We start from the raw sequence: 14,128 nt of genomic DNA on the forward strand, positions 1-14,128 counted from the left end.
CCCTTTATTTTATAGTTCTTAAACTTGTGCTCACCACACAAACAACTTGCATTTAATGTGTCCAAATGACACATGCCAGCTCTTCTAGGGTACAGCAAATTTATACAAAAACTTTATTGATCGTCCCTGGAAGCTCTGAATAGTGCTTAGCAACTAACTCTGAATGACCGGCTCAAATCTCCCTAGAATTATTTCAGTTAATGCAATGTTATTCTACAACCCGAGACACTGATAGACAAACAGCCAACCTCTACACATTTAGAGAAAACAACCAGCCTGATTTAACACATGCCTGCAAAGTCCAATTTGCCCCATAATTATTGCTTACATCACTTTAAGGGAGGTGCTTATACAGTAGGCACCTTCACAATACAAAGAGAGTATAAATACAGAACATCAGTCCTTTATAGAGTAGTCTCTTCAGTTGCCATTCTACAGACATCCGGTCTTAAGGATACAAACGCAGTTGCAAGAACACAAGCTTCTATCTTTTGAAGAACAGTTATGCTGGTATGTTTGCAATTTAGTTCAGTTTGTTTTCATGTCAACCAACAGGATTAGAGCTTTGAAAGGCTTAATCAGCATTGGTTCCCTTGGAATGGGACCAAGTACTGGCTAGTCTTCTGCAGCCACTGGTAGGTGGCTAAGGGCTGCACTATCACTCTCGCCTTGCACTGAACTTTATAAGCTGATAGATACTCTATGTTCTGGTCCTGCATGCTGCTTTGAGAGGGCAAGTCAAGGGAACAGTAAGTGAAGCAAACAGCAAGTGCTGCTCTAATGGGGTTAAGTTTAGCCTACTTCAATGCAATAGCTTTACATGTACTTAATAATGTGAATGTGTTTAAACGAGAATGCTTTGATTAGTAATACTAAACACTAAAGACACACTTTGTGGAAACTCCTATGTTTGGCTACCTTAACTTGGTTTCTTCTGTCATAAATCTTACTGTTGAGTGCTTTATTTTATTGTTCAATCGATCTTTATCATTTCTGAAATGTATTTCTGAAGTTCTTCTTTGAGTATTAACATTATCACATTCATGTCTCTGCAGATCTGAGCAGCCAGCATGGAGTTACAAGTTACAAGAGTCTTTCTCCTTCTGCTTTCCTTGAGCGCGGCGCATGGGGGAGCATACTACGGGAAGTCTGACACCAAGGGGCCTCAGTACCAACCGTACAACGTGAAGAGTCAAGGTAAGCACAATGCTCGTGTTTGTGTTGCAGAACACAGTGCATGTTCTCTGTCCTTTACATACAGACAAATCTCAGGTCTGCCTACAGCGATGGCCAAAACTGTTGCAGCACCCCAGAATTTTTTTTAACGCAAAGTTCTGCTGGAAGCCACAATCGTAGTACTTAGTACATGTTAGATTTAGACATTTTTGTCCATTTTTCATTAAGTATATACAGAACTACAAAGCGGTATGTACTTCAATATGTTAACGTAATATTATTCAGCAGGGTTCATTCGACTTCATGAAACAAAATTAGATACAATTCTATACATGCAAAACATTTGGTCATAGCTCTATATCTTGACAATATGCAGTACATTTTGGATGCAGCAGTTGGGATCTGGTAATTAATTATTATTATTTACTTATTCACCAATTATTCTGAGGGTCTACTTTGATGTGTAACTGATTATCTTTGAGCGTGCAATGGCTCTTAATTAAAACACAAATACACAGGTGATCAGCGGCATTCTGACATCATGCGATCAATCCAGTCTGTTTTGTATCTGCTGACACAGATGCCACCGAGCTGGATTTAAAGTCACATCTACACAACCTGTTTTAGCCAGTGCTGCTTGGACTATTCATGAATGTATTTAAAAATTCACAGTTCCCTTAGCGGTACTGAACCAGTTTCTGGTGCACCCAATAATAAGACATATATTCTGTATCAAGCATGTGTGCTAGAGTTATATAGTAAACTAAAAAGTTACAAAGTAAAACACAGTACTTATTTATGCATGTATGTAATATGTATGAACGTACCCATGTATGTACGCACTGTATTAGTCTGTTAACCAGGTAAAACCATACTTAGATTTAGTAGTAGATTTAGATCTGTTAACAACAAAGCCCAAGCTATCAAGGATGTGTGTACACAGTCTGTCAGTGCATCGGGGGCCTCGTCAGCATCTTTCTTATATATTTAGCTTCCTGGCTGCTCTGTTAAAAATGCTTTGTTTAAAATCTGGTCCAACTCTTGTTACTGAAAGTGCATTTCATTCATTAGCTGATACATACAGCAACTGGTTTGGGGATTTTTACAGGGAATTCTCTCCCTAAAATAATGCCATGTTGAAAGGACATCAGTTTTTCTTAACCAGTCAGATGACTAGAAATCACAGCTTAAGTGGACCCTGACAAAATATTTTAAAGGGTTGTAGATTTCTTGCAGTTCATAACAATGCAATAGAAAAAAAATGATGCTAAAAATACTATAATGTGTACATTGACACAGTCAGTGAAAATTAAGCAATACATTTCTTTCAACCGGTCAGGCTGAGCCAGTATTAAACAAACACACACACACACACACACACACGCACACACATCAATAAACTCAGTATTAGAAATAAAAAGTTCAGTCAGAATTGATAATATTGCTTTATAATTAATTAATGACAACCATAACACTTTTAACAGTTACAGTACAGTGTATTATTATTATTATTATTATTATTATTATTATTATTATTATTATTACTATTATTATATTTGCCTTGAATGTTTTATAACTACTTTGCTGTTTTAGGATTAGTTTAAAACAGCAATATACTCTGCATTGTCTCTTACTGTAAGCTGTTCTCTCCACACTATGTAGCATGCTGTAACCCTAATAGCTTTACCTCAGGATTTTCACATGTTTCACAACTCTAAGATGTTTAGTAAATGACTGAGCAAACCACAGCAGGTACAAAACTAAAAAAAATGAAGAGATGAGATTTATGCCTGATGCTCCTGCTCAAGGGAGCTTACCCTCACCCAATAACCACAGTTATGGGAACATATTCAGTAAACAACATCTGTCTAGACTCCCCTGAGCCAATACACTATTTTATTTCATATACAAGGCCATAAATAGATATTGTGTAGAACCCTAGAATAACCCTATCCCTAATAACCCAGAAACTGCCCTGTATGCATGTGAGACAGCTACTGGATAGATACGATATACACCCCATCAAAAACAGCACTGGGGGAAACCCAGGACCTCAAACTACTATTTGTTTTCCTTGCAACTGAAAATAAGTGGTTGAGCAATCCAGGGGGATTCCCTTGTATGGTGAAATGGCTTACCCCATTGGGGTCGACCCCTAGTGCTTTTTTCAGCAATGACTGGTCAGCAACAATAAAGTGACACATACAGATCTACCATTCTATTATTATTATTATTATTATTATTATTATTATTATTATTATTATTATTATTATTATTATTATTTTCTTAGCAGATGCCCTTGTTCTAAAATGATAATGTACAGTAAAATATGCCAACCGATAATTTATCAATTCCAATTATCATACAGCGTTATACGTCCCCACGTGTTGCTACAACAATTTTTCTTTTTGTTATTAACATCCTGACAACTTTTGCCAATGATACATGTAAAGTCTATCTCAAAGGTATTTTGAAGATGCAGTACCGGCGCTAGGATTTACTAGGCCCTGGTGCAAGACTGTGAAGTAGTTATGCTCTCTACTCTCTCGCCTTCCTTTCTCTCCATGCTTTAAAACTCTGCGCCCAATCACTGCAGCCTCTCAGTCTGTATCCAATCACAGCAGTTTCTCACTTTGTATCCAATCACAGCAGTCTTTCAGTAAAACCTCCCTAGTCTCCCCCAGCTTCACTGGGCGGGTGATCAGAGACCCACGTCTCATTTCAAACCCAACTGCACTAAGCAGACATCTTGAAAATATCTTTAATAGACTTTAAATGTATAATTGTTAAAAAGTTGACAGGATGTTAAGAACAAAAAGAAAAATGACTCTTTAAAGCTATGTCTTATGATCTGAGTGAACAGTTAACATTGTTCTTTAGATTGGCTTTGCTTACCAGGAGCATTCCTGTTTACTGTAGTTACTCACTAGATGCAAAGACATCCTGTAGTATTTATAATAAACACATTATGTTCGGTCTCCTGTGTTGTACGTCTCATGGTGGTACGCTGTAGAAGAACCACCAAATCAGATGCTAGATCTCCATCAGCACTGTTGGAGGAGAGAGCACTGAAACTAGTGTTATGTCACACAGATATTACTGTCCAGACGAACACTCACATATAAAGCAAGTCAATTTACAAAAAAACATTGTAACCATTTAGGTTGTTTGTTATTAGTTTTGCAATATTAAGAGTTATTTTCTCTGGGGTCCCCAAGTGGCTGGGAAAAGCAGTCGCATGGTATTCAGGTGAGTCAATCACAGGGGAGCGCAGAATCGGACCCTGGCTGAGCAAAGTCACCAGTTGACATTATTAAAATGACTTCATTATAACTTTCTTTTTTTTCCTTTAACAGCGCTACCGATGGTCGGAGAACCGGGCCCCCCCGGTGAACCAGGAGAGCGAGGCCCTCCAGGTCATCCAGGGCCTCCAGGCAAGGCTGGCTATGGGGCGCCAGGAGTACAAGGCCCTCCTGGGCCACCAGGACCACCCGGATACTCTGCTGTAGGAAAGCCAGGATCTCCGGGTTCTCCAGGCAAACCTGGCGAACAAGGCTTCCCTGGGGAAAAAGGAGGAACCGGACCCCAGGGACATCAAGGGCCCAGGGGGGTCCCAGGACCTCCTGGGATTCCTGGACCTGCTGGCCTCTCTTCTCCAGGAAAGTCAGGGCCACAAGGTATGCCAGGTTTACCAGGGTCACAAGGGTTACCAGGAATAAAGGGACATCAGGGTCCTCCAGGCATGCAAGGCCCCAAAGGAGAGAATGGATACGGAGTCCCAGGGGCTCAAGGAGAGAGAGGTCCTGAAGGGCCAGCAGGTCCACCTGGGAGGCAAGGGACCCCTGGGGTGGGTAAACCTGGTACACCTGGGTATCCAGGGGAGCCAGGGAAGCAAGGAATGCCCGGCTTAAATGGGCCCCCTGGACCCATGGGCATGCCAGGTCAAAAGGGCCCTGCTGGGTCACCTGGGCCAATGAGTATAGGAAAGTCAGGAGAAAATGGTGCCCCAGGTATGCCTGGTCCAACTGGGCCAAAAGGTCCACCTGGACCTGCAGGGCAGAGTGGGAGCCCAGGGCTTCCAGGTTATGGAAAACCAGGTCTGCCCGGGCTTAAAGGTGACAGAGGGGCATCAGGTGTGCCAGGTGCACCTGGTCTTAAAGGAGAACAGGGGTCAGCCGGGCACTCAGGGGAACCAGGCCGCCCTGGGCCATCAGGCCTACCAGGGCCTCAGGGCCAAAGAGGGTTTTCTGGAGAAACTGGACAGGCAGGACCAAAAGGTGAAGCTGGTCAAATGGGAGAACCAGGGCAGAAGGGTTTTAAAGGCGCTCAGGGTTCACAAGGCTTTGAAGGGAAACCAGGGTATCCAGGACCACCTGGCCCTGTGGGTTCCAGGGGAATCCCGGGGCCATCAGGTGTGAAGGGTGACACAGGAACAGCGGGTTCTCCTGGTATCCCCGGGCAACCAGGCAGCCCAGGATCTAAAGGCAATGCAGGCCAACCAGGTGAACCAGGACCAAGGGGACAAGATGGGATACCCGGCTCAAGAGGACCCAGCGGTCCACCAGGGTCTGCAGGTGCGCCTGGTTTAAAAGGGCATCCTGGCACTCCCGGGCAACCAGGGCCTGCCGGTATCACAGCTAAAGGAGTGCCAGGTCCAATGGGCCCCCCTGGGTTTCCTGGCGCAAGAGGATCAGATGGTCGCCCCGGAACTCCTGGTCTTCCAGGACCACCAGGCCCCGCAGGAGAGATGATCTATCAGAAGAGTATAAAGTCTGCACAAATGCAAATGGCTCCCATATCTGCTTTTAGTGCCCTGCTTAGCAAGGCCTACCCACATGCACAAACTCCCATTCAGTTTGACAACACCCTGTATAATGGACAGCAACACTATGACCCTTCCACCGGAGTCTTCACATGTCGCATACCGGGAGTCTACTATTTTGCATACCACGTTCATGTTAAGGGCTCTAACGTTTTGGTTGCGCTGTATAAAAACGGTTCCCCGATAATGTACACCTATGATGAATATAAGAAAGGCTATCTGGATCAAGCCTCGGGAAGTGGTGTCCTCTACCTCCAGGAAGACGACCAGGTGTGGGTTCAGATTCCAGACGATCACTCCACCGGTGTCTATGCCTCTGAAAACATTCACTGCTCCTTCAGTGGATTCCTGATTGGCTCTACGTGATACTGATTTGGCTCAACAAACTACCCCTCTGAGGTTCAAATGTCTTGTTTTGTTTAGACCCTTCTTTCAAATGCTCTTGACAGTGTATTAGTTTTCTGGTATATAAAATGGTCGTCTACATAGCTTGTACTCTGTGGATTTTAAATACAGAAAGCCAAATAACATAGGGTGGGTAACTTTCTGTTTAAGGGAGAAAGATCTGTAATTAATCAGAGATGGGTCATCATTTCCAAGGTGTCAAAGGTTAATCTATGGACCAAGCTGTGTGGATAAAAGACCTCGTTCATGCTGTTTTGCTTCTTCCCATAGTATATCTGCCTAGATGTCTGAAGCATGCTTTCTAATTTTCAGTTTTTATTAAAAATAAATTTAAAAAAAAAACTACAATATGGTTAATAGCAAGAAAACATGGTGCTTTCATCACTGCTCAAACCACTTCCAAGGACATGATTTTTGTTTGTTTGTCTTTAAAAACAGTGCTATTCTTAGATATTGAATAAACCAACATTATTGTTAGAAGTATTGGTATTAGCAGCGGTATAGCAATGTTGTATTGGAGTGTCTATGGAACTGTAATTCTATTCCCAATTTTATACCTGTATAAAACAAATCAAATCCCTTGGAGATGCATATGCCCTTCATAAATGACCAAAATAAACACTTAAAATCTTCAAATTTGCTGTTTTTGTCTCTTTGCCTGCATTAACTCCACAAGGGATCAGAAACACTTGGAGCAGCAAATCATACAAACTCCATGCCAGTTGGTTATCCTACCTTTAAATGCTGACGTATTGTAATTGTGGTCTACAGCAGACATCATATCCTTCCAGAAATCCAAAATTCTCAGATTTCCACTCTGTAAATGACAGCATATTTTCATTCAAATTAAAAAAAAAAATATCAACCACCCATCCCACAATATCAGCTTTTCAGTAATTTACTTTTTATGGTTGAACCAAAAATATTAAGGTGATAAAAAAAGATGACATTGTGACAAGGTAGTTACACCATCTATAAATAACATACAGTATATTCATCACTGAAAATACACAGCAATATATAGAAACCATATCACGTAAGGGAAAAAACAATTAATCATTTCACCTGAACCTGTAACAGCCTTCACCATGGGGCTGGTGCACTGACACTGGCAGCTTGTGATTGCTGGGACTAGGGCTTCACCATGGGGCTGGTGCACTGACACTGGCAGCTTGTGATTGCTGGGACTAGGGCTTCACCATGGGGCTGGTGCACTGACACTGGCAGCTTGTGATTGCTGGGACTAGGGCTTCACCATGGGGCTGGTGCACTGACACTGGCAGCTTGTGATAGCTGAGACTAGGGCTTCACCATGGGGCTGGTGCACTGACACTGGCAGCTTGTGATTGCTGGGACTAGGGCTTCACCATGGGGCTGGTGCACTGACACTGGCAGCTTGTGATTGCTGGGACTAGGGCTTCACCATGGGGCTGGTGCACTGACACTGGCACCTTGTGATAGCTGAGACTAGGGCTTCACCAGGGGGGTGGTGCACTGACACTGGCAGCTTGTGATAGCTGAGACTAGGGCTTCACCATGGGGCTGGTGCACTGACACTGGCAGCTTGTGATAGCTGGGCCTGGAGCCTTTGCATTATTGTGTTTGATGATGGCCACACTGACAGGGCATACCTCCACCATAATTGTATTTCAAGGAGGACATTTGCTGTGCATTTCTGTGTGTGCACATCTTAGAAACATAGGGATAATTGAGGCTCCAGCTAGTCTGCTCCTCGCTACAGCAGCTCTCTCAAAATCACCTGTTATACTGAGCGCTCGCTCCATCAAGGCATTCACATTGCATGACAACAATAAGAACATTTGTAACAGATTACCATGGCAAAAAGCATAGCACATTATAAGCATATTAAAACAAAAACATGGCAAACCATGGTAAATGCATAGTATAACTACAGGAAAAGAATGGGGGGTTACCATGCACATGTACTGCATGCTAAATGGCCATGCACATGTACTGCGATAATCTTATTAAGGGAACTCCTGCAACATTCAACAAGGTTCCACATAACTCATTAGTTTCTTATACAAAAGCCTTATTAAGATCATGGGGAGAGGGGTGATCTGGCTGCTCAAACTGTAGGAAAATGATGTCTCTCATAAGAAGACATACCCTGCACCCAAAAGATTAACTTATTATAAATCACAAAAAAACAAAAGACTGTACCCATAGCTACTAATAAACACAAAACAATCTGAGTGGTACATTCTATGCACAGGATGATGACATCAGTACACAGTATATGATGTACAGGAAGGCAGAGTGTTTAAAGTTATGAAGAGGCTGACAGACTCCACTTGTAATACCTGGTGCTGTTGTATCCAAGACTGCACAGATTACTTACTGTGTGCATAGAAATTACACAGTGGATAAACGTTTAGCTTATTACAAACCTGTGGATGAGCGCACCTCCTGACTCAGGTGTTTGTAGTATATTTTTTAGCTGGATTTACGTTAACTGGTCTTTATTCTAAAACTATTAATTCAAACATGTGATTTTAGCCAGTCCTTAGACTGTATGTAAACTAGAGGTAAGCACATTAAATCAGGTACCTATCTTCATAAATTCTGTGATACCTTGAGCAATTTCAAGCTAGTGGTCTAGCATTGCCATACCATACACCTGTTCTGCTGTTACAGTCTCATAACTAATTTTAACAAGTAGAAGTAGATTTTTTGAGAATAAAGATTAATATTCTGGCACAATTGGCTGTTAAACAGTTAAAATGTACTGGTAGATCAGAAAAAAATGAAAAGCGATTTGGGTGGATTTGGTTGCTTTTATGAATCCGGATTACCAGGTCATTTTGACAACCTCTAGAATAACCATATATGAGAGTTAAGTACAAAACCGTTCCTGTGTAATACGTTGCTTGGGGAGTGAGTCCCAGATACATGCTCTCGTAAAACCTTACCTGAACCATCTGATCCACAACTCTGGCACTAAGAAGAGCTCCTGGCAGGTCAAAATAGTTGTCATAAAAATAATATTTTGCTGGTGAAGACAGACAGAAAAGAAAGTGGGGTTATTCTTATTGGAAGTGTATAGCTTGGGGCAAAACCCCAAATAGGGTTAATACCTCTAGTAGTGCTTATAATCTTACGTCTCAGACTGTTCTCCCATTTTTCAGTTCCTAGGGTTCGTACGGAATTTTGGAAAAAAAAAAAAAAAAAAAGCAGCATTCCGTTTTCTATCTTCATGGTCTTGGAATAAGAATAACTGAGACTTACTGTCTTGACACCTTTAAAGGGGTTCAAACAACAAAATATGTAGCCATGTTGTTATTTTGGCCGGTGCTCCTAAATAGTTTCTTGTAATTTGATTAACTTGTTTGTATTGGTTGCGCTCATTTCAATTTTTTTTACATACCACCTTCTTGACCAGGTCTCCCTTAAAAAAGAGATTTCAATCAATGGGACTTTCCTGGTTAATTAATTCAATAAATAAATGATTAACAGTGCTGAGTGTCTTCATGTATCCTGTACTCATAGCAGTTACTGTCTGAAGTCATAGCACTGTGGATTCAAAACTAATGTAATTTATATCCATTATGTGTGCCCCTTGAATTTGAAAATTATAATGAAGGGGATTGTCACGATCAAGGTTGTAGCTTTAAAATAAGTTTTCTTATTATTTTTACTGTCTCTATTATTTGTATGGTGCTCACAATAATGGCTCTTAATGCAATTGCTGAAGTGTTGCGTTTCCTTTTTTGCTTAGCCTGTGCTTTTACTTCGGATCAGAAGCTGCTCTTCAGTTAAAGCTGCTTGCCCACAGTAAAATGCAACACATGCTAGTTTACAGAAACAACAGCCAGCGCCATCTAGTGGTTGTTTCAAGGCATGCAACTAGAACTAAAGCATTTAAGCACTTTGCCACTCGATTGCAAAATCAAAAAAGGTTACATGACAGTAAATAAAAAATAATAATAATAGTAATTTTTACAGGAACATATGAACCGACACAGTCGCACCTGCACATCATTTATTCAAGCAATACATGTGGAATAAAATACTCTGGCAACTGAGGAATCACACCTACCTGATCTTGTAAATGAACCCTTGAGGCTGTTGAAATGCTGCCACTCCTGTTTCTTTCCATAGTGTTGAATTATTTCCTCAGTGCTTAAGCTCTCTGTTCCGCGAGCTGCCCTAATAAAAAACATTACAGAATTAAGTCATTTTCAAACCAGATTTACAAGAATTTACCTACATCGTAAGAGACATTCTCATGAAAACAGTTTATGTTTAGTGTTTCACAAAAATAAAATTCACATTTTAAAATGACTTGTGATATGCAGGAGTACTGTTAGGTGTATATAATTCATTACATTGTAGAATTGACGAAATACAGTAAAAACTGAGCTTTGGAATTATAATATACTTCAATCAAATATACAAGTATTATACCCCCATATATTCCAATTGAAATAAAAACATGCCATTGAACTGAACCATGGCATGCATGGTCCACAGTATAAAGTCTAGTACACTGTCTGTGACACGAGACTGAAAGTATTTACAATTTAATAGTGTTGGAAAGTAGTAAATCAAGGTCCACTATCAATCTTTCAGCCAAGGTAGGAATCAACAGGAGACCAATGTGGTTTCAGAGGATTGAAAGGCATCAAATCGACAAGCACACACACACACACACCGAGAGGGCTGAGCGCACAGGCTGCATTGACCAGAACACTGGGAGAATTGCAGCACAGATTTTTACACATGTCAAATCCACTGAATGACACTGCACACTGTACAGGAAATTCTGCAGCAGGTAATAGCTTCACAATCACTTTAATACACATAGGGTCGCAGCGGGGGTTATCACTACTATCTCACTTTATCTTGGCAAAAGCTGATCCAATATTAGCATGAAGCAAATAACAGCTACCCTCATGTAATACAAATATAATTAGCCTCTCTGTATTTCAAAAGCAAAGCAGCCCTGCAATCTGTGAGAAGCTGGTGTTTAACTGTCTCAATGTGGACATCGCTGAAGATAATGCTAGGTAAACAGGCTGCAAAAAAAAAAGGCAATGTGCCATTGTCGAATAATACTGTGCAAAGCAAAGTGTAACAGGTCAGAGGGTAGAGGCTTGCAGCTGAATGAACGGCTTTGCTCTCCAAATTCACTCTGAACAAGAAGCATGCTTTTTACAGGGACTGTAACTTTACTGTGTTAACACTCATGCATTTGATTGATATAGTAATTATGTTGTATTTGTGTGGTTGAACATTTACTTAAAACTTTAAAGCAGTAGTATTAGGTTAGGCCTGCATCACCAAACACTTTGTGTAACCATAGAAACGTGTTGTGAGCGTGATTTTTATTTATTATGTTTTGTACATTCTCAAACCAGAACCCAGAGTGGTATAATGATTGTTTTAAAACACAGCAGTTTAAATGTATCAGCCTAATTAAAAAGGTCTAAATTGTGTTGGAATCAATGCTTGTAGGTCTGCCACTGTTTACCAATACAGTAAATGGTTGCACAGGAGAGATTCATAACAAAGTCATTTCAGACTTGAAAAAGGCAACTGAATAAATGTAGCGATCACCAAAAAAAGCAGTTAATTCACATGTTTCAGTAGCTGTGAATTTGTTTTGCCCTCCACACATTATGGACCCAAATCCTGCCTATGCGTACGATTCTTGTAGGGTAAGGAAAGAAGCCCTAATCAAAGAGAAATGTAAAGCCTGGTATAAAATTATACAGCTAATCGGACATATTTTAAAGGCTTGGTTATTTAAGACAGTAGGGGCAAGATTTACCAATGTGTAAACACCAGCATGCAATTTTGAACATGAAAGTAAAACTGAAAATATTACAAAACAGCTAACAAGGGTTGTAACTTTAAAAGCTTCTTTTATTTTTACAAGAAAAAAAAAAAACATTGCATTTTAGTGTAAATATACTGTATTGAATAATCTGCTTCCAAGTCTCTGAAGCATTGTACACAGCACACAGCCACAGTTGGATTTTATAGGAGCATTGTACTGAGGAATCACTCTGGATTGCACCAATCAGTGGTTATTCAGGGAATAAAAAAAGATTTGGATCGCTCTTAAGAGACTTTGGTGGTTAAATGGATGTTTCGCTGCCCCCGTCTCTGTCTGTTCTTCTTTGGTCGGTTGCACCTCCAACCCTGCCTGCTGTTACTAGTTCTTCCCTGGTCGGTTGCACCTCCAACCCTGCCTGCTGTTACTACTATATATATATATATATATATATATATATATATATATATATATATATATATATATATATATATATATATATAGATCTGCATCTCGACAATTCCTGCCGTTCTTTCTCTCTACATACATTCATCCAGGTATGATGGTGTCATCTCTTCTGTTGTGCCCTGTACTGTTTTAAATTGTTTCTTAACACTGGCCCAGTATTTCACCATGTTGTCCAGCCATAAACTGCAAAGTCAGTTTGATAAGTAACTGGGTATTCCATAATGCAAATAATGCCTCTCTCACCACTGTGAAGCGGCAGCACAAATCTGCTATGGATACCTGTCACTACTCCGGATAACAAAGGACGATTTACATTTTTTTTTTAAAAAAGATCAAAATGGCCATTAATGAACAAACAAAGAATTATAAAATGTTTTAGTAAAAACTGCACTTTCAATGGCAATGTTCAATTCAACATTTATAAATCACTTCTTTTTTTATTAATTCATTTTTGGTTTTATTTTTTATTTATTTCTAAATTATATGGAACTATTTATTATTTGCTCTGTTTTAGGCAGAAGTACATTAAATAAAAATCACTGTCAATTAAAAAAAATGTAGTTAGTTAACCCATATAAGTGTAATAAGGCACTTCAGGGTGTGTGATATTAGAATATATCACACACCTTCTGTGCCTTATTGCTTACATATTGCTGACTCTTTTTAAATCCACACATCATGGGCAATACATTTCACAATATTTACTCGGGAGCGTTCACCAGGAGAATACAAAATGTCTTCACTCCTACAACAATGCTGGTTTTCTGTTCTCACAATACACCGCTCATGAATCAGGTCACTAGCATTGCTGCAGAGGGTCATGGACACACTGCTTAGAAGAAGAAAAAAAAATAGTTGAATAAATCCTGAATAAAAGTAATTTCCTAGTTTATTTAGTTTATGTGGACAACAATGGATACAGCAAAGATGAATGTAATGCGTTTCTTTTAAGCACAGCAGTGGGTTCTAGAACACTTTAATGTCTAAGACATGGCAAGAGAACCAAGCAGGTGAGCTCATTTCATTTGCCAGAGGTCACGCCAAACACAACACAATTATCTTCTTGTCAACTGTTGTTTCCATATGAAAGACATGTGTTCCTGGCGAATGGGGGGATAAAAGAAAGCAATCCATTTCCAAATACGCTCGCTCACTTTGTGCCGCAGCCTGTATGACTGTTCACATTGCTACTTATATATTATTGTGCTATCCAGTCAGACAAGCAGATTACTCCACCAGGTGTTTGCTACCATGATTCCTGGCTGTGGCATTAAAAGCAGACCAAGTACATGTGTAGAGTAGAGTACATGAGCAGAGTATATGTGATTAACCTGGATTGCTGATGTTCCATAACATCAATAGGGTACTGAATAAGAATTAATTTACTTAGCAAAATAAAAATGTGTGATTTAAATATTAAACTGCTTAATGTGGGCCTGTGCTTACCACTATGAGCA

At 40.2% G+C, this 14,128-nt stretch overlaps 2 protein-coding genes across 2 annotated transcripts in view; one reads left to right on the forward strand and one right to left on the reverse strand.

Annotated features, from left to right (window-relative positions):
• The window catches only part of nt5dc1 (5'-nucleotidase domain containing 1), a 127,539-nt gene that overhangs the window by 110,804 nt on the left and 2,607 nt on the right, over window positions 1-14,128 (reverse strand). Inside the window, exons 4-6 of the mRNA XM_041249580.1 lie at window positions 10,464-10,573; window positions 9,337-9,416; window positions 7,139-7,220 (exon numbers count right to left, since the gene is read on the reverse strand). Of these exons, the coding sequence (XP_041105514.1) occupies window positions 7,139-7,220; window positions 9,337-9,416; window positions 10,464-10,573 (272 nt within the window). The remainder of the gene's footprint in view (window positions 1-7,138; window positions 7,221-9,336; window positions 9,417-10,463; window positions 10,574-14,128) is intronic.
• LOC121315465 (collagen alpha-1(X) chain-like) lies at window positions 404-7,039 on the forward strand. The gene is made up of 3 exons (XM_041249579.1): window positions 404-510; window positions 1,056-1,197; window positions 4,533-7,039. Exons 2-3 carry the CDS (start codon window positions 1,071-1,073, stop codon window positions 6,362-6,364), a joined length of 1,959 nt encoding a protein of 652 aa, XP_041105513.1. The 5' UTR covers window positions 404-510; window positions 1,056-1,070; the 3' UTR covers window positions 6,365-7,039.

Source organism: Polyodon spathula, chromosome 5 (assembly GCF_017654505.1).
Source record: "Polyodon spathula isolate WHYD16114869_AA chromosome 5, ASM1765450v1, whole genome shotgun sequence".
NCBI lineage: Eukaryota > Metazoa > Chordata > Actinopteri > Acipenseriformes > Polyodontidae > Polyodon > Polyodon spathula.

Excerpts from the sequence above, each read along its gene's own strand:
- LOC121315465 (XM_041249579.1), top strand. The coding sequence starts at position 1,071 with ATGGAGTTACAAGTTACAAGAGTCTTTCTCCTTCTGCTTTCCTTGAGC. Across the intron at positions 1,198-4,532 it reads GTACAACGTGAAGAGTCAAG|CGCTACCGATGGTCGGAGAA; the intron begins GTAAGCACAATG and ends TTCCTTTAACAG.